This window comes from Mus caroli, chromosome 8 (assembly GCF_900094665.2).
Source record: "Mus caroli chromosome 8, CAROLI_EIJ_v1.1, whole genome shotgun sequence".
In the NCBI taxonomy this organism is placed as follows: domain Eukaryota; kingdom Metazoa; phylum Chordata; class Mammalia; order Rodentia; family Muridae; genus Mus; species Mus caroli.
Window position 1 is genome coordinate 115733674 of NC_034577.1, and position 20413 is coordinate 115754086.

A 20413-nucleotide genomic window follows, 5' to 3' on the forward strand; every position below is an offset into this window, starting at 1 on the left:
AGGAACCACTGAGTGGAGGAGATGGGGTGGGGGTGGGGTGCAGGAGGAGAAAGAAGCCTAGTGTGGGGCAGGGTGGGAGGGACATAGCTGACTTCTGCTCAGGAGAGGACAGCAGATAAAGATGGCACTGTGCCTTACTGAATAGAGAGGACAACATAGCCACCCTGTTCTGCTGCCTCACTGTCAGCCCTGATCATGGTGGGTGGGGTCAGTTAATGATTAGACTCTGAGGCTTCTGGGGCTGAGGGAGGTACAAGAAGTTGTGCAGTGCTTGTGTGTGTGTGTGTGTGTGTGTGTGTGTGTGTGTGTAAAGGGTTTTTGGGGGATGGGAGGGGTGTCTCTGGGAGAAGCTAGCCTCCTGAGTTCTCCTTCTGCCAGGCCTGGGCTTCTGGCACAGTCAACAGCACAGGCTGTCCCTGAACCCTCCCGCTAAGGTCACATGAACACTTTAGAAACAAATAAAGATACACAGCCCTGACCTGGGAGGCTGCACTCCTCACCTCACCACCAACACTGCCACATCCTGGGGGTCTCATGGGAGGCTGCCAGCCTTCAGTTCAGCCCTGTCTAAGATGCCCTTGGCCTTATAGACTCCCCACTCCCATCATGCTCCTGGGATCAATGCCCAGAGAGGAAGCAGACGACTCAGGCTGTGAGGGGAATTTGCAGCGGAAGCTACCCCGTGTTAAGTTAGAGATTCCCAGGACTTTCTGTCCCTGCCCTGGCCATTCCTCTGTCCAGCTTTCCCAATTCTGCTTCCCCTCTGATGTCACCCTGATCCAGTTAGAGTCCCTCTGTCTGTCTGTCCTTCTAGGCCTCTGACTAGGCTCTTTCCGTTCCTTGACTTCCACGGGGATCCCCCCTGCACAGGCTTAGGTTTCTGTTCACTTTAGCTTCCCCTAGGCCCAAGATGAGGTTTCTGGTCCTGCATCTTACACAGTGCTCTCCAGCCCTGCCCTGACAGCTGACTGATGGTCTCTATCTCTCTCAGAGACCACGTGGACTTCCTCTCTCTCACTTGTGCTGGGCTAAAGTGCCAGGGACAGAGCCTGACACCCAGAAAGGCAGAAGAGAGCAGGAGTAGGAGAATCACAAGTTCGAGGCCAGGCTAGGCTGCATAGTGAGTGAGGCCCTGTCTCAAAAATCTTGAGAGAGGGAGAGGGAGAGAGGGAGAGGGAGAGGGAAAGGGGGAGGGAGAGAGAGAGAGAGAGAATGGAAGGAGGAAGAGGGAGAAAGAGAGAGGGGATTTGAGATTGGAAAAGGAAGAGAAAGGAATCATTAGCTGAGGCACACTGAATGTGGCAGCAGACTTATTCCAAGGTTAGCCCAAATCCTCCAGTGCCCACTGCCCAGAAACAGTGTTCCTAAATTGCAAGGGCTGGGTCTCACAGGGAGGGGTAGAACAAGCAGGATGGATAGGTGATGATGGATAGCAAGCCCCTGTGATGTGGCCCCGCCTGAGGGCAGCAGCCTCGGGTAGGTGGTGCCAGTGAGATAATCAGAGCTACCAGCAGGCTCCAACAGAAGGATCCCAAGTTCAAGGCTGGCCTGGGTTACTCGGGAGTGCAAGGCCGGCTGGACAACATAGTGAGACCTGTCTCAAAATGAGAAGTAAAATAAAACCGGGGTTGTCGACCAGTGGTGGGGTTCTTGCTTAGCATGTCTGAAACCTGGATTCCAACCTCAGCACAGGCGGACAGACAGGTAGACATGGTTGATCAGAGAAGCTCACACTGGAACTCTTTATTACCTCTACCAAGTCAGGGGTCCTTGGAACCTTGCTGCACTGGTGCGGAGTAGCAGGTGACTACTCGCCTGCTTCATGTCACGTGACCTCATTCTTACAGAGTTTAAAAGCCTTTCTTGTATACACATAGTGTTGAAAGTATTTAATCCCAACCTGAAGTTTCTACCCCGCCTTTGCTATTTAAGTTCCTGGGTGAAAGACACACACAACCTTTATATTTACAATAAACCTTAAACAACCCAAGAGCTGGGCAGATATCTACCCTCTATACTATTAGAGTCTACTTTCCTATCGATAACCCCAAGTTATTACTTGCTATGTTTCATCTGGGCTGCTCTTAGTGCCATTGGCCAGCCCTCAGGACCATGTTCTCTTGACTCCTAACCTATGGCGGCTTCTTCCTCCTCCTGCACTCTTCCTCCTCATGGCTCCTCTCTGACCACAAACCCTCTAACCCTAAACCCTACCTATGTCTCTTCTGCCCAACTATTGGCTGTTGGCATCTTTATTTACCAATCAAAATAACTTGGGGACAGGGTCATGTGGCCTCAGTGCAGACTCTCTTCTTGTTTCTTGGGCAGGCAGCTTTGGGGCCCAATATTAGCATTAGAATACAATCAGCATCAGGCCAACCCACTACATATACACATTTCAGAGAGGTGGTAGGGCATGCCCTTAATTCTGGCATGTGGGTGGCAGAGGTGGGAAGATCCTATGAGTTTGAGGCCAGCCAGATTCACATAGCAAGTTCCAGGACAGCTAAAGCTACCTAGTGAGACCCTGTCTCCCAAAACCCACATGTTTTACATAATTGCTTTTACTTTTTAAGTTTCTACATGGTTACAGTGATACACACAAATTATAGACTATTACATAAACTACCCAATAATGGGGTAATGTGTAATAAAGTGTACATAGTACATGTGGGTAAGATCCTGAGTGATGTGAAGATCTCTAGATGTGATAAGGATATAGAAGATCTACTGGGAAAAAGAGAGCAGCCGGGCAGGACATGTTGATCCTGCCTGAGGTGCCGGATCACATGCTCCTTACGTGGTGAAGCGCTTGAAGACCCAAAGCTGGCAGTTCTCATGGTAAAGGGCTGACTGGAACCTGCCTGTGCCTGACTTTATACTTGACTGACATCCCACTTTCTTATTAGCTATGGTGTGAGTTTCTATAGAGGAACGTAGTAGGGTCGGGCTCTCCCCTGGGCTGAGCTATGGACGGACTAAGCTGAGCCCAGGAAACTCAGAGCATAAACCCCTGGCAGCTCTTGCCTCCTCCTGGCCTGCTGCAGGAGAGATCAAGTGCATGAGACTCTGGCTCCCTGAGGGTGGGGCTGCCTGTCTCCCTTGGGCAGGGCTGTGGCTGCTTTGGGCCTTCCCTTAAGATGCTCTCAATCTTCCAGGAAATTGTGGAAAACCCAGAATTCATTCTTGGAGGGGCCACCAGGACCGACATTTGCCAAGGGGAGCTGGGTAAGTAGAGAGGAGAGGGGATGCCCATGGGTCATACCTGAATGCCCCCAGAGCCAGAGCCACACAGGCCCCTGAGGGTCAGGACACAGGGCTGGGTAGAACAAGGCTACCCTGGCCCTCTCCCTCCCTAGTATGCAGGTGCCTTCCCTGCATGGAGTAGAGAGGCTTCTCTACCCCGGGGCAATCCTCGTTTTCTGCTAACATTGTGTTTGGGCTCTGGGCCTATCTAGAAGTTCCCAGAGAGCTGAGCCTCCCCTAAAAGCAACACTAATTTAGAGGCTCCTGACCCTTTGGCTCCCCAATGGTGGCTCATGGTTTTATAGCTCAGTGACACCTACACTGTGAGCCTGTTCCCTGCCATGTCCTCTCTAAGATTACACACTTCTGCTCCTTTTTCCAGCCACCTTCCCAAAGTTGTATATGAGGGACCGAGGCAAGGGAAGCAAGCAGTGTGTCCAAGGTCACGAGTGACAGATCGACAGTCAGATTGCAAAACCTTGTTGGCCTCAGAGTCCATGCCTCCTGCCAGCACGCCCCAGGAGTTTCCATGCTCACATGTTCTCCTACAGGAACCCTGGTGGACCTCACAGCAGCATCAGGAATTAGAGTAAAACTAGGCAAAGTTTGGGGCTGGAGAGATGCTCAGCTGTTAAGAGCACTGACTATTCTTCCAGAGGACCTAAGTTCACTTCCCAGCAACCACATGGTGGCTCACAACCATCTATAATGGAATCCAATGCCCTCTTGTGTGTCTGAAGACAGCAACAGTGTCCTCATATAAATAATATGAACAAATTTTAATTAAAAAAAAAAACCTGGGCAAATCTTACTCTTACTGACTCTGCAAAAGACAAATGCGTTGTGGGATGTGCTAAAGAAGGAAGTATATTGTGTAGACTGAGCTACCCAGAGCCCAGGCTAATCACTGTGACTAGAACAGATCATCTGGAATCTCAATGAGAACCTGAGCTGTCTTCACATAGAATCCCAAAGCCAGCTTCCAAAACTGCTGACAGTTAACTAGATTGAGAAGGAAAGGAAAGGAAAGGAAAGGAAAGGAAAGGAAAAGGAAAAGGAAAAGGAAAAGGAAAAGGAAAAGGAAAAGGAAAAGGAAAAGGAAAAGGAAAAGGAAAAGGAAAAGNAAAAGGAAAAGGAAAAGGAAAAGGAAAAGGAAAAGGAAAAGGAAAAGGAAAAGGAAAAGGAAAAGGAAAAGGAAAAGGAAAAGGAAAAGAAGGGAGGGAGGAAGAGAGAAAAGAAGACATGCAGATGATATATTGAAGACAGAATAGTCAATAGATAGATAATATATAGATGATAGAAGACAGGTAAATTGAAGACAAAATATAGAGAGAGAGATTATAAAAGACAGATCATGTATAATAAATAGATAATTAGATGATAAATGATGATTGATGGTAAATAATAGATATATGATTGATAATACAGATAGATAATAAAAAGATAGATCAATAGATAGACCATAAAAAGTCAGTGGATCATCCTAAATGAACAGATATGATATATGGTTTACAAGTGGTAGATAGTACAATTGACACATAAGTGGTATGTGGATGGCCGATGGATGGATAAAAGAATGTGGATGGGTGGATGATGCATGGGTAGATTAGTGATGACTGTCTTAGTTAGGGTTTCTATTCCTGCACAAAAAACATCATGACCAAGAAGCAAGTTGGGGAGGAAAGGGTTTATTCAGCTTACACTTCCATACTGCTGTTCATCACTAAAGGAAGTCAGGACTGGAACTCAAGCAGGTCAGGAAGCAGGAGCTGATGCAGAGGCCATGGAGGGATATTCCTTACTGGCTTGCTTCCCCTGGCTTTCTCAACTTGTTTTCTTATAGAACCCAAGACTACCAGCCCAAGGATGACACCACCCACAATGGGCTGGGCCCTCCCACCCTTGATCACTAATTGAGAAAATGCCTTACAGCTGGATCTCATGAAGGCACTCCCTCAAGGGAGGCTCCTTTCTCTGTGCTAACTCCAGCCTGTGTCAAGTTGACACAAAAAAACAGCCAGTACAGATGGATAGGCAGATGAATGAGTGATAGATGGGCAGATATTGTACAAAGATACACGGATGGATGGGTGATAGATGAATGATGGATGGGTGGGTGATGGGCAGATAGAGAGTCTGTTACTAGTCCAAGGCCACTCTAAGCTACAGGCAGCTAAGGTCCAGGCCAGCTGGTCTATTGAATGAGACCCTGTCATAAAAATCCAGGGGAAAGAATGAAGGGAGGGAGGGAGGAAGGGAAGAAGGAAGCAGGAAGGAAGAAGGAAAAGAAGAAGGAGAGTAAAGCAAAGGGGTTTCCTTGGGGCAGCTGCTGCTCATAGCTGAAACAAGCCTGGTCTAGAGAGGCAGTCGCCCAGAATTGCAACAGGCACCACTGGGTTGTTTCCAAGACCCTCTTTCTACCCACTGCCACAGAACTACTATGACACATCACATATTCCTGGTCCTCTGAGACCTTATGAAGATGAGAGGCAGTGGATCCCTGTGTCTGAAACCAGTCAGCCAATATTGCCACAATACCCAGGAGGCAGCCATATAGAGAGCAGGCAGAAGAGCAGGCTGAATAGGCAGAGGGGACAGAGGTATTTACTATCACTCTATCACAGAGAGGTCTCTGGTATTGCTTTTTCTTGACTTCTGGGAATCAGTGTGATACTTATGTGACCTTCGCTCTGCAGGAGACTGCTGGCTCCTGGCGGCCATTGCCTCCCTAACCCTCAATCAGAAAGCACTGGCCAGGGTGGTTCCCCAGGACCAAGGATTTGGTTCTGGCTATGCTGGGATATTTCATTTCCAGGTAAGGGAAACCTGAGTCCTTGTGTTTGTTTGCGGTGGGAAGTGGCCCAGGAGATACTGTGTACAGCATTGTGCTGTTAACAATCCTGAAAGCCACATGACAGGGTATATGAGCCATGGTGCCACACCATGTGGGTATCTTCCTGGAGTACTTCCAGAGGCAGCAAGCAATAGGAGAGGAAAGCATATGGTATCCTCAGGGAACCATGGCTGCTTCCCTGGGGAGCCAGAGCTCTTCTCATAAGTGGAATAGCTCCCTTACTGAGGAAGTGCAGGATGGAGCAATCAAACATAGAACTGAGAAACACGCCATAGAAAACCAGCCATGAGCTTGTATGACTGAGCTGCACAGTGACACTTGTCCCTGCTGTGATCTTGCTTCCTTTGCCTATCTCTCTCCACCTACATAAATACACACTTAGTACACAGATGAGCACAATGTCAAATACATGTTCATATGTGATATACACATACCTATACTCATAAACACACATGTATTCTCATGCCTATGCAAGTGCACACATGCTTCTATGCATGTACACAATGCACATTCTTACATTATCACACCTATGGACTCACACACAGCACATTCACATAAATGTGCTAGGCCACATATATGCACACACATATAAGCATATGTATGTCTATGTGTATGTGTATGCATATGCATATGTGTATGTATAGTATATGTATATTTGTATGTATATGTGTGTATGTATATATAGTATGTGTATGTGTGTGTCTAGTATGTGTATGTGTGTATATGTATACATAGTATGTGTATGTGTAGTATGTGTATAGTATATGTATAGTATGTGTGTATGTGTGTATATAGCATGTGTAATATATTTATAGTATATGTATGTGTCTATGAATATATGAGTATGTATAGTATGTCTATGTGTGTATGTATACAGTATGTATAGTATATGTACCGTATATGTATGTATGTGTGTAGTATATATGTGTGTAATACATGTAGATGTATATACTATGTGTATGTGTGTATAGTATGTATATGTGTAGTATATGTATAGTATATGTATATTTAGGTATATATGTATAATATGTGTATATGTGTAGTATATGTATTAGTATATGTAGGTGTAGGTATATGTGTGTAGTATGTGTATATGTGTAGTATATATAGTATATGTAGGTATATGTATATAGTATTTGTAAATGTGTAGTATATATATTATATGTATATGTAGGTGTATTGTATAGTATAGTATGTGTATATGTTTAGTATATATATATATATGTGAGTGTATGTGTATAGTATATGTATATGTGTATAGTATGTGTATATTGTAGTGTATATATAGCATATGTAGGTGTATGTGTATAGTATTTGCATGTGTGCATAGTATGTGTATGTATAGTATATGTATGTGTACGTATGTATATGTGTGTACTATGTGTAGTATATGTACAGAGCATGAATGTGTGTATGTATATGAGTATATATAGTATGCGTAGTGTATGTATAGTATATATGTGTGTATGTGTATTATATGTATAGTATATATATGTGTGTGTACTCACCACATATTCGCATACACACATTCTGTCCACACACACACATTCACAGATGAACTCTCCTACTGTTCTAGTGTCCTTCTTTCTGTCTCTGTGATAAAACACTTGGATGGAAAGTAGCTTAGGGAAGGAAAGGGTTTATTTGGCTGACAGTTTCATAAGGTGGTCCTTAATTCATAAGGAACTCATATTTCTTATGAATAATTCATAATTCATCACTGAGGGGAAGTTGAGGAAGGAACTCAAGCAGAAACCATGGAAGACTGCTTACTGTTTGCTTACTGGTTCACACTAGCTTTCTTATATAGTCCAGGACTCTGCTGAAGCTGGTGCCATCCACAGCAAACAGAGCTCTCCCCCATCAACCACAGTCGAGACAATCCCTCAGACATGGCCACAGGCCACCTGGTCTGAGCAATTTCTCTATGAAGCTGCCCTTACATGACTCCAAGCTTTGTCAGGCTGACAGCTGATGCTAACTAACTAGGACACCCACATGATACATGTTTAAGTGTACACACTCACATGTGCATGTACATACATGTGCATGCACATGAACACATACCTCATGCATGTACATGAACACATACCTCATGCATGTACATGAACATACATATTCAGGTTCATTAACTACATGCATATATATAGGTGCTCACGCCCCCCCCCCGCACATGTTCACACATGCAAACACCCAAACAGACTCTCGGGTGCATTACCCATATGCCCCTCACCTCTATGATCATAACACACAGGAAAACCAAATCCAAACACATGCGCGTTGGGGCTCCACCTATGTGGGCTGGAAAATGTGGGCTAGTGAAAGGCCAAAGCTGGGTGGAGGTGTGAATGGAGACCGGGCTGGGTATGATCAAAGCTAAGCCCATATCTACCCTCCACACCTGCCAACCTAACCTGGTGTCTTGTGGAGAAAATGCATTAGCTCAGAGCACAGGGGTGTCTACTGTGACTTTTCCTTTACCCACCTACATGGTGACACACTCCTGAAACTGATTTCCATGCTGGGTGAAGGCCCAGTATATGACTGAGTGCACAAAGCCCAGGTGACCCTGCCGTGACACCTGGGTTACCCTGTTGAGACGCCCAGATGGCCTTGTTGTGACATCCATGCAGCCCTGATGTGGCACCAGATGAGATTTTCCTTGGAGCACAAGGGCAGTTTGCTCAGGGAAAAGAACCATGGAGTAAGCATTTGCTGCTGGGCCCACACCTCAGTGTGACTCACCCTTGTCACCATGTCTTGCCCTGGCCACTAGTTCTGGCAGCACAGTGAGTGGCTGGACGTGGTGATTGATGACCGCCTGCCCACCTTCAAGGACCGCCTGGTCTTCCTCCACTCTGCTGATCACAATGAGTTCTGGAGCGCACTGCTGGAGAAAGCCTATGCCAAGTGAGTGGGGGTGGGGCGGGGCGGGGTCCCTCCTCCTGCTCCTAGAAGCCTGGACTCATCCCCTCACGGGGATGTTTGGTGGAGAGACTGGGATGCAATCGGTAGGGAAGAATGGTTGCTACCTGTCGGGGACTTGGACCACTAGGACATTCTCATGAGATGGCCTAGACATTTCCAGCTTCAAACATGGTGGCCATGTTTCCTGTCTCCCCAAGAAACTGATCGGACCTTCACAATGCTGGCAGGAAAGATGCTAGGAGGAAGGTGGGCCCTTGGCTATGCCCACATGGCACAAGGGTCCTTCAGGTCTCATACCGGGATTTGCCACAGCTTAGGTGCGTGGCTTTAAGCCACATGAATAGAAAGACATCAGCTGGCCCCAAGTGCTCATTTCCTTCCTTTTAAAAATGTTATGAGCCGGGCGTGGTGGCACACGCCTTTAATCCCAGCACTCGAGAGGCAGGCGGATTTCTGAGTTCGAGGCCAGCCTGGTCTACAAAGTAAGTTCCAGGATAGCCAGGACTATACAGAGAAACTCTGTCTCAAAAACAACAACAACAACAACAAAATGTTATGAAACATTCATGACATAAAATTTACCACTGTAACATTTTGAGGGCATAGTTTTATAATGGCATTAACAACACACTTATCTGGCATGTGACCAACCACAGCACCCACCCTCAGAAGTGGCTGCCTTGCAAAACTAAAACCTAGTCCCTGATAGACACTGGTGTCCCATCCCTCTCTTTCCAGCTCCCTCTTGGCACCATCCACTTCCTGTCTCTGTGGTTGAACCAGTTCAGGAGCTTCACATAAGAAGAGTTAGCACGGGCTGGTGAGATGGCTCAGTGGGTAAGAGCACCCAACTGCTCTTCTAAAGGTCCTGAGTTCAAATCCCAGCAACCACATGGTGGCTCACAACCATCTGTAAGGAGATCTGACTCCCTCTTCTGGAGTGTCTGAAGACAGCTACAGTGTACTTACATATAATAAATAAATAAATCTTAAAAAAAGAAGAAGAGTTAGCACATTTGTTTCTTTTTAAAAAAAATATTTATTTATTTCATGTATGTGAGTGCACTGTTGCTGTCACTGTCTTCAGACACACCAAAGGAGGGCATCGGATCCCCATTACAGATGGTTGTGAGCCACCATGTGGTTGCTGGGATTTGAACTCGGGACCTTTGGAAGAGCAGTCTGTGTTCTTAACCACTGAGCCATCTCTCCAGCCCCAGCGCATTCATTTCTAATCCTTAGTCAAATGGCCCCAACTCCCCCCAGTCCTCCAGTTCCAGCCTGCTAGTAATACTCAGGTCCAATCACATCACAAATGTACAAGATGAAACTTGATTGAGTTGGGAAGACAGTGGGTGTCTTGGTCACCCTAGAAACACATGTACTCTGGTAGATAAGGGCACATCCTATAGGGTTCAGGCAGGGTATTCTGATGCAGTGGTCCACACAGTGACTGAGCAGTTGGTAAGATGGAAGGCAGGAAGGGAAGCCAGCTGCTAGCTGTTGGAGGGTAATGTTTCCCACCAGGATAGAAGGGCCTCTACATATGCTAATGGATGGTGCTGGAGTTCAGGGTGGACTTATGATGATCTCACCAGAGCAGTAACAGATGTGTGTGTATGTGTGTGTGTGTGTGTGTGTGTGTGTGTGTGTGTGTGTGCATAGGATATGCACACAAATGCAAAGGGCTAGGCTTGGTCATGAATGCCTATAACCCCAGTGCAGTGGGGAGTCGAGACAGGGGTATCTCTGGGGTTTTCTAGCTTCCAGCCTTGCTCCAGGTTCAGTGAAAGACTGTCTCAGATTAAGGAAGAGAGTCATAGACCAGGACACTCAGTGTCCTCCTCTGGCTTCTATGTGTGCACATAGACACATGCATCCATACACAAATGTGAATATACACTACACCTATCACATAAATTCACACACACATATGCACACCACACACACACCAAGAGAAAGCTGGACATGTTGATGAATACCTATAACTGCAGCCCTGGGGAAGCTGAGGCAGGAGGATCACCACAAGTCTGAGCTCAGTCTGGTCTGCATATAGAGTTTCAGGCTAGCCTGGGCTATATAGCAATATTGTGTCTTGATTTTTTTCCCCCTTTGGGCTTGATAACTTACTCCCACAATCCTAGAACTGGAGATTCTGAGACAGAAGGATTGCTATGAGTTTGAGGCCATCCTGGTCTGTGGAGTGAGAGTCTGGCTCACACCCAAGCATATACATTCACACACACCACAAATCAAGATAAAACTGGGTGTTGTGATCAATGCCTATAACCCCAGCTCTGAGTCAGAGAGATCACCATAACAACACTAAAAAAGCAATCTCAGTACTTCAGAGACTGAATCAGGAGAACGAATAAACAACTGAGCATTCATTCAAACATTAAAAAACAAACAAACAAAAACCATGTTTGTGAGGAAGATGGCAGGACTGGCTCCAACTACCATCCCCTCGAGGTGTCAGCCTCGGTCACTATCTTGCCAGTACCAGGGCTTGCCCCACTGCCTCTCCTCCCTGAGTCTGGCTGGTGCTCTGTGAGCTTAGCATACCTTCCACCTCATCCTGTCCCTCCCCTCCCTCAGCCAATCTGCTCTTGCATCTTTGTAGGCTTAACGGGAGTTATGAGGCACTGAAGGGAGGCAGTGCCATTGAAGCCATGGAAGACTTCACTGGGGGTGTGGCTGAGCACTTCCAAATCCGAGAGGCACCAGAGGATTTCTTTGAGATTCTGGAGAAGGCTTTGAAGCGTGGTTCCTTGCTAGGATGCTCCATAGATGTAAGTGGCTGGCTGGCCCATAGACAGAAAGAGCAACCCAGAGGGGGCATGAGTATCTGGAAGGTGGCCATCTTTAATTAAAACACAAGTGGGTAGAACACTCACCTAGCACACAGGCAGCCCGAGCACTGTATAAACCAGGCTAGTAAAATATACCTGTTACTCCCAGAACTCAGGAGATAGAGGCAAGAGAGTCCTAAGCTCAGAGTCATCTTGCATTGCATGTCAGGACAGGCTGGGATACGTGAGGCTGTCTCAAACACACAAGCAAATGCAAGCTCTTTATTAATGCTTGTTGCATTGCAATGTAATTGCAAATACACCTGCTGCCAAGTGGAACACCCCATGGCGCCTAGAGGTAGAGCTGTCTGTCTCTCCCATCATGCCCTGGGCTGCTTCCACAGTACCACACCATCCAGGACCTTGGCTGCCCTCAACACCAGTGCTGCCAGGCAGGATTTACTCCACTGAAGGGAATCCACCAGTGGGCTCCACTGAAATGTGTTCCTTTTATTTCTGCTCTGGAAAACCCACCCGAAAGAAAGCTAACAGGATTTTTCTAATCCCTCTACGCACGGACTACATAGAGAGATAAAATTTCATATCTTCTGATTTTGAAACCTATTCAAGTTTCCCCTTTCTTCTTGGATTAACTACGAAGATATAATTTTTTTTTATGAATGAATTATTTACTTCTCCTGCAGGTTCATATTCATGACCAAATCACATGTTACCAGGGGAGGACTCTTCCCTGTGTGACTGTGGGTGTCATTCACTAAACTATCACTAGGGTGGCTGGTTTCTGTTTGGGGTCAGAAAAGTAGAGTCATTGTAGTTGTGGGGGTCCCCCCCAGGAAAGAGATTAGCTTGGCTGTGAATCATTGATGAACCTATTAGGGAGTCCTGTACTTCCAATTTCTAAGGCCTACATACATGGCTGCCCTTGAGGAACTGAGGGCTAGAATGTGCTGAGGTAGGCACGGGGCTGAGGCTGGGCCTGACACAGAGGGAGGCTGGCACAGATGATGGACCTGACTCTGGTCTTCCTTTGTTCTAGACCCTGAATGCCTCAGAATCTGAAGCTCGAACATCTCTTGGTCTCATTAAGGGCCATGCCTACACCGTGACGGGACTCGACCAGGTACGGGCAGGGCCTACTGCAGGGGATGGAGGTGGGGGAACAGGACAACCCAGTCTTTAGATGTGTTGTGCAGCAGAGGACATCACACCTAACACAGGTGGTCTGTGACAAGAAACAGCAGACAGGAGCCAGGGAGGAGGCCCATGCATGCACCAAACTTACCTTAGGGGGATTGCAGATTTTGTGTTTATAAGTTAATTGTTTCTCAATCCTATAGCAGTCATATACAGCCAGGGTTTTGCAGAGAAACACAGCCATTACAAGAAGAAATTAATATATATATTTATTATATATGTATATTTGCTATATATGCATAACAATATGTTTGTTCACGTTATGTGTACACATGTATATAAGTTATACATATTCACACATACAATTTTGTTTGTAATATATATATGCATATTCATACTCATTTTATATACATATAAACACATAAATTATATATATATGGGCACATATGTATGTATTCATTATATAGATATGCACATATATGTGCAATTATTATATGAATGTATTGAGATTGTTCCTATGTCTCTTCCCATCACACATGCTGAGACACCTGCTCACTTGAGTGGGCAGGTCAGTCTGAGGCCAGATCCTCCGCTATTCCCAACCCAGCAACATCTCCTCACCCTGGTCCACTTGCTTCTGTATTCTGTGTATGGATAAGGTGCTTGCTTGTTTCTGCATGTGAGATTTCATATGGAGTTGGCTTGTATGATTACAGAGCTGTGAGCTTCTAACTCTAAGACTTGATTTGTTTTGTTTTGTTTTGTTTTGTTTTGTTTTGTTTTGTTTTGTTTTAGAGATAGACTCTCATGTACCCTAGGCTGGCCTCAAACTTGTTATATACTCAAGGCTGGCCTTGAATTTATAATAAAGTCAAGACTGACCTTGAATTTGTTATATAGTCTAGCCTGACCTTGAACTTTAGATCCCCTGATTCTGCCACCCAAGTGATGAAAATATGAAACAACAGATGTGTGCCACCACACCTGGTTTATGCAATTCTGGGCATCAAACTCGGGGCTTCTTGCATGCTAAGCAAGCAGCTACTGACTGAGCCACACCTCCAGCCCATTTGCCTTGTTCTCTCATGTCTCAGTTCAACTCTGATTTAGCCTGTGACAGTAGACTGAGAGCTAAGATCTCTGGCCAGTTGATACCTTGTAACCTCTAAAACCTTTCTCAGAAGCTCCTTCCCTACCCAGTCCTCAGGAATGGCTGACTCTGGCTACCTGATACTTTGTAACCTCTAAAACCTGTCTCAGAGGCTCCCTTCCCTACCCACTCCCTGAAATGGCTGATCTGTCTCCTTCTGGCTTAGACTTACCCACACCAAGATTAAGAATCTTCCCTTGACCTTGCAGGTGAAGGTTTATATAGTATATAGTGAGCCCTGTCTCAGAAAAGCAAGAAGTGGGCATGAAAGAGGACATGAGTGTGTGTAGACATCTTCACTGTGGTTTCCTCAAGAGCCTAGGTAACAACAGCTCTACATAGAGATGGACCTCTGGGTCTCATGGATGACTAAAGGCTTCCTGCTCCTCACACCATGTGTATTTGATACTTTTTCCTTTGAGGTAAACTTCCATGGCCAGAGAATCAAGCTCATCAGAGTCCGTAACCCTTGGGGCCAGGTGGAGTGGAACGGGCCATGGAGTGACAGGTTAGTGGCTCTGCTCCGTTCCTGCTCTGTGGCCAGTCCCCAGGTGTGCATAGTCAGGCTGCCCTATGCTGACCTGTGGGAGACTGGCCTTTCCCAAAACTTCATGCGCTGCTTCTGTGTCCTCCTTCTCCCCTTCAGTCCTCACTTAGAACGCCTATGTCAACCTATAAACAACTCTTTCCCTGGGATAGCTCTTTCCCTGTCACATGATCACATTGATAATGAATGTGTTATTGTTACTGGGGTAACAAGAAGGAATATGGCTCCAGTTATAACCAACTGTGTGTATGTGTGTGTGTGTATGTACGTGTGTGTGTGTACGTGTGTGTGCACACCTGTGTGCACATGTGTGTGTTAGGGTATGTGTGTGTGTTCATGTGTGCATGTGCATGCACATGTGGGTGCATGCATGTGTGTGTGTGTGTGTGTACATGTGTATTTTGAGGCCAGGAATCCCTGAAACACTACCTAACAGGTCACTCTTAGGTTCTCTGTTGGCCATTGACCACTGGCTGAAGCCCACAGTCCAACAAAGAGGTAGAATAGGAAGTAGGTCCTTTACTAGGCTCTGTTAATATGGCAAGGCCAGCTTTCCAGGCTGTGCCCAGTGATCCAGGTGACTGGGAATTGAGAAGCTGTGACCTCTTCACACCCCTGCAACATTCTTGTCCTGCTGCTTTGTCCTGTTCTGCTCAGATTTCAAGGGGAATGGCTGGGAAGGACGCTGACCAGGACAGCAAGGGAAAGGAAGGTTGGCTTCCCTCTGCCAGTGGAAATGGGAAGAACTGAGGCAAAGAAAACCTGAAGTAATAAGACTGACATTGAGACCAGAACTGGTGTCCGGTGCTACCCATCAAAGACATGGTTTAGCCACTCTGTCCAGTTACCAGGTGTGACCCATTTAGAATTAAATGGTTCAGAGAGCCAACTGAGTCCCTCAGTTCTGTCCTGCCGGGTCCTCCTTGGAATCCATGAGCACTGCCCAGGTGAACACAAAACAGACCTGCCACACAATCACAGCACCACCACAAAAACAAAGAGTTTTAAATGACAGAAACCCCCTTTACCTGAAACTTCACCATCCATAGTTTCTGTTGACTAGGGTTGCCTAAGGTCTGAAAATATAGTATCATGTGGGACATTCTAGAAATAAATGTTAACTGTCACATCATTCTTTGTGGTGTGGTAAATCCTACACTGTATATACCATTGCATTATAGACTATTGCAGTCTGTGTGTTTAAGTAAACTTATTCCACTTAGTGACAACCCCACATGTAAGAAGAGTGACACTGGCCACTCAGGTCAGAGAAACCAGAAAATACATCCCTTGGGTGAAAACATAAAAGTGTTCAACTTACTTAAGAAAGAAAAACATTGTATGTTGGGTTTTCTAAGATCTGCAGGATAATTAGAGCAATAGATGATAGATGTAGATTGATAACTGATAGGTACATACACACACACACATAGATACATACATACATACATACACATACATACATACACACATATATATACATACGTAGATACATAGATGATACATAGATAGATGCATAGATAGATACATAGATACATATATGAATGGTAAATAATAGAGGGGTCAATATATGTTGAATGAATCAATGGATAGGTGATGGAAGAAATGGTGATGGATACATTGATGGCTAGACAATGGATGGATGACAGATGGATAAATGCACAGATGATGGAAAGATGAATTCATAGATGATAGATAATAAATGGATGGGTGGATACAATTGTGTATGGATGCCTAGACAACGGATAAGCTGGTGGGTGATGAACTGAATCGAGTGTTCAGATGATGAATGAATGGTTGAGCACACGAATGCATAGCTAGATAATGGATGGATGGATAGATGGAAAATGATAGGCTGATGAATGGATAGATAGGCAACAGGTGGATGAGTTAATGGATGAACGGACAGATGATGTTTGAAGGATGGGTGTGTAGATGAGGGATTAGTAAAAAAATGGGTAGATAGATGCTGGATTAATGGATGGGTAGATGGATGATAGATTAATGGATGGATAGATGGAAGCTGGATTAATGGATTGTAGAAAGATGATGGATTAATGGATGGGTAGATAGATGATGGATTAGTGGATGGGTAGATAGATAGATGATAGATTAATGGATATGTACTTGATGGATATGTAAGTATATGGATGGGTGGGTAGATGCATGGATATATATCATAAAATGATATAGATGGAGGATATGGGTGATAGGTCATAGTTGGAGAGTAAATAGATAATAGATATCACATTCATATAAATTTTGTCACACTGTTGCTCTAATTGTCCCACTTCAGTAGGCATTTCTGCTAAACTCTTTCTGTATATCTACAAACTAAACTTCACTATCTGTGAATATATAAGAAAATATGAATAGGATCTGTCCTCGTGGATTTAGCATCCCCTGGGGCTTCTAGAACCTACCTAGAAGACTGTTGGGTCAGAAGGCAGCAAGGACCACAACACACAACTGGAATGCCAAGTTTGATCCTTTGAGGGTGTCAGCAGTTCTCCTAGATAGCTCTTCCTGAGAGCAAGTTCTAGGCCTACTTGAGCCTTCAGGTTGGGACCTGAATTTGGACTCACCCACAACAGACCCTCCCTGAGCTTCTGGTCACATAAACAGGGCATTTGGTATTTCAAGTGGCTACCACAAACATTAGAATCACTACTCAAGTGTCAATTTCAAAACCAGAAGGACCTTGACCTGCTCCAGGCCACCAGCAGGCTGTGAGTTAGGGACACTCATGAACTGTGACCTCCAGCTGAGCTACTACTGTGTTCAGTTCCCTGTGATTGTCCCATAATGAACTATGAAGAGACAGCACTTGGAAGTACACTTCCTAGCCACTGTCTTGCTGGAGCCAGTGGTGAGCTGGTCTCATGTCCCTTGGGTCTTGTGAACCTCGCTAAAGAGGGTGTGAACCCCACACCATGCATATCTAGTTGGTGTGGCTTTGGGGAGGTAGAGCACCCAGTTTGAACTGTGGCTCTTTGCTTTCAGCTCTCCTGAGTGGCGCTCTGTGGACCTGGAGGAGCAGAAGCGCCTGGGCCACACTGCCCTTGATGACGGGGAGTTTTGGTAGTGCCATCCTTTCCATTTTTGTTTGAAATTGGGGTGCATGGGGCAACACCCACCATCCTTTTTCCCTTTCCTTCCTCGTCCCCTTCCCTCTTTCTTTCTCTTCCTCCCTGTCTCCCTCCTCCTGGGAGGGACCCCTGGCTCTCCTCCCCACGAAGGGGGTTAGATGGTTGTCTAGTGCCAACACCATGACACTGAAGCATACCCACCCTCCCCTCTGTCCCAGGATGGCATTCAAAGACTTCAAGATCCATTTTGACAAAGTGGAGATCTGCAACCTCACACCTGATGCCCTGGAGGACAGCGCCCTCCACAGGTGGGAGGTGACCATCCACCAAGGAAGCTGGGTCCGTGGCTCCACTGCTGGTGGCTGTCGCAACTTCCTGGGTAGGTGGCCTCTCTGTCCTTCTCTCTCCTATTCTCATATTCAATCTGTCTGGGGACATGCAAGGGGCAGTGTGTGTGGAGCTGGACAGCAAAGTTGGGATGAACAGGGAAACAACAGCTGAGCCTTAGGCAGGAAGCTGGCATGAGATGCCTGGGAACTGCTCTGTTGTAAGGTTCAGGTGACATACATAAGGTGAATGACAAGTCACACCAGGTGAGTGGGAAAGAGGATCTGTTGCTTAACAGCACCTCAGAGAGGTGCGGCAGGCATGGGAGCCTATGAAGGCTGCATGGGTGATGACTGAAAAGTTGGAAGGGGTGTGAGGCAGGATCTTGGAGGGTTGCTCAGGATAAAGGAAGTAGAATGAGAGGGCTGATGGGAAAGGGGAGGGAAGAGATCACCTTTTCAGGATTAGAAGCAACCCATGTAGGTACCAGGGGCAGTGTGTGTGTCCTAAAAAGTTTGGCTCTTGTAACATTTTTCTTTGTGTTGGTGTTAAATAGCTGTGCTCATACATTTTATTTTGATTTTGTCATTTTTTTCCCTGTGTTCATATGAATCTAGAGACAAACAAAAACTTTGGCTGCCATTCCTCAAATGTCACCCACCTTGTTTTTGAGACCGGGGCTCTCGCTGGCCAGGAGCCTGCTAAGTAGGCTAGGCTGACTGGCCCTCGATCGAGCCAGCACTAAATGCATGCCGCAACACCTTGTGTTTCCATTTACCCAGTTTAGTGTGTGTGTGTGTGTGTGTGTGTGTGTGTGTGTGTGTGTGCATTCCACCATGCACCAGTGGAGGTTAGGGGACAGCTGCTGGGAGTGCGCTTTCTGCCTTTACCTTATAGGTCCCAGGTCATCAGCCTTGACAGAAAATGCCTTTCTCGGCTGAGCCGTCTTGCTGAACTTTTTGTTTTGTCGGTTGTGGGGTTTGGAGGTAGATTCTGGGGAATCGAACTCATGTGCCTGCACAGCAAGCACTTTGCCATCTGAGCTCTGATTTGGTATTTTTAAGGACATGATAGTAATCCACCCCCTTTCAAATGGCAGACACCTTCTGGACCAACCCGCAGATAAAGCTGTCCCTGACCGAGAGGGACGAGGGCCAGGAGGGCTGCACTTTCCTAGCAGCCTTGATGCAGAAAGACCGCAGGAGGCTCAAGAGGTTTGGCGCCAACATGCTGACCATTGGCTACGCCATTTACCAGGTAGGGGACCTGCTGCCCTCAGCATCCTTGCAGTGGCTTTGAGTTCCCTGTGTCATGATCGATAGTCATTTGTCCAACTGAGTGTGAAGAACAGAGTCACATCTCCCTGACGACCCCTGCTTTCCCTTGCAGTGCCCAGACAAGGACGGACACCTGAGTAGGGACTTTTTCAAGTACCATGCCTCCCTGGCCCGAAGCAAGACGTTCATCAACTTGAGAGAAGTCTCAGAGCGATTCCAGCTGCCCCCGGGAGACTATATCCTCATCCCCAGCACCTTTGAGCCGCATCAGGAGGCCGACTTCTGCCTGAGAATCTTCTCTGAGAAGAGAGCTGTGACTCGGTGAGAGCCCATCTTCCTCAGTGCGCACGGTACCCACTGGGTCACACTGGGGCCATTGGGGAGTCTAGCAGAGCTAGAACCCCATCCTCTCCTCCCATCACCTGCTCAGGAAGTGGAATGGGAAGAGAGACTTGCTTCCCCAAAATCTTCAGAGCCCTTCTCTTCAGAGCACACCAGTGATGACCCATCTGCTCCAGGAGTCCTGCTCACTGGGCCTCTTGGATATAGCCCTTCATTTCTCAGACCTGACTCTTAAGAAGCTTCTAGAGTCAGGGGCTCATACAGGGACTCTGGGCATGTTTACTCACATGGCGAGGAGGTGACCATTGGAAGTTTTCCAAATCACACTACCTTTCAGCTCCCTGATGAGTGTCAACCATTTCGCACTGCCGCCTCACACCATGGAGTGTTTTGTTTTGTTTTGTTTTTAAGTCTTTTTAAATGAAATCCTCCTGTTGCAAACATTTCCCACTGCTGTCAGCGACCTTGGATATGGCACAGGGGAAATGGTTCATGGTATAAGGATTCACTTTTTAATGTAAGGAAAGCCAGCCAGAGCAGGGGTTCTCAACCTGTGGGTCATGCACCCTAAGGGTCATGAGTGACCCTTTCACAGGGGTCACCTAAGATCACCAGGAAACATAGATCATAACAGTAGCAAAATTACAGTTATAAAGAAGCAATGAAAATAATTTTATGGTTGGGGGTCACCAGAACCTGAGAAAAT

The 20413-nt window shown here is 46.3% G+C and overlaps 1 protein-coding gene across 3 annotated transcripts in view; it reads left to right on the top strand.

Annotated features, from left to right (window-relative positions):
* Nucleotides 1-20413, top strand: part of Capn9 (calpain 9) — a 38574-nt gene that overhangs the window by 5217 nt on the left and 12944 nt on the right. The window contains exons 2-11 of one of the 3 annotated variants that reach the window (XM_021169331.1): nt 3159-3228; nt 5943-6061; nt 8877-9010; nt 11652-11820; nt 12878-12961; nt 14548-14633; nt 17676-17753; nt 17980-18140; nt 19188-19345; nt 19478-19686. In XM_021169331.1, the coding sequence (XP_021024990.1) occupies nt 3159-3228; nt 5943-6061; nt 8877-9010; nt 11652-11820; nt 12878-12961; nt 14548-14633; nt 17676-17753; nt 17980-18140; nt 19188-19345; nt 19478-19686 (1268 nt within the window). The remainder of the gene's footprint in view (nt 1-3158; nt 3229-5942; nt 6062-8876; nt 9011-11651; nt 11821-12877; nt 12962-14547; nt 14634-17675; nt 17754-17979; nt 18141-19187; nt 19346-19477; nt 19687-20413) is intronic. The other 2 variants (XM_021169333.2, XM_021169334.2) reach the window with 2 other exon arrangements.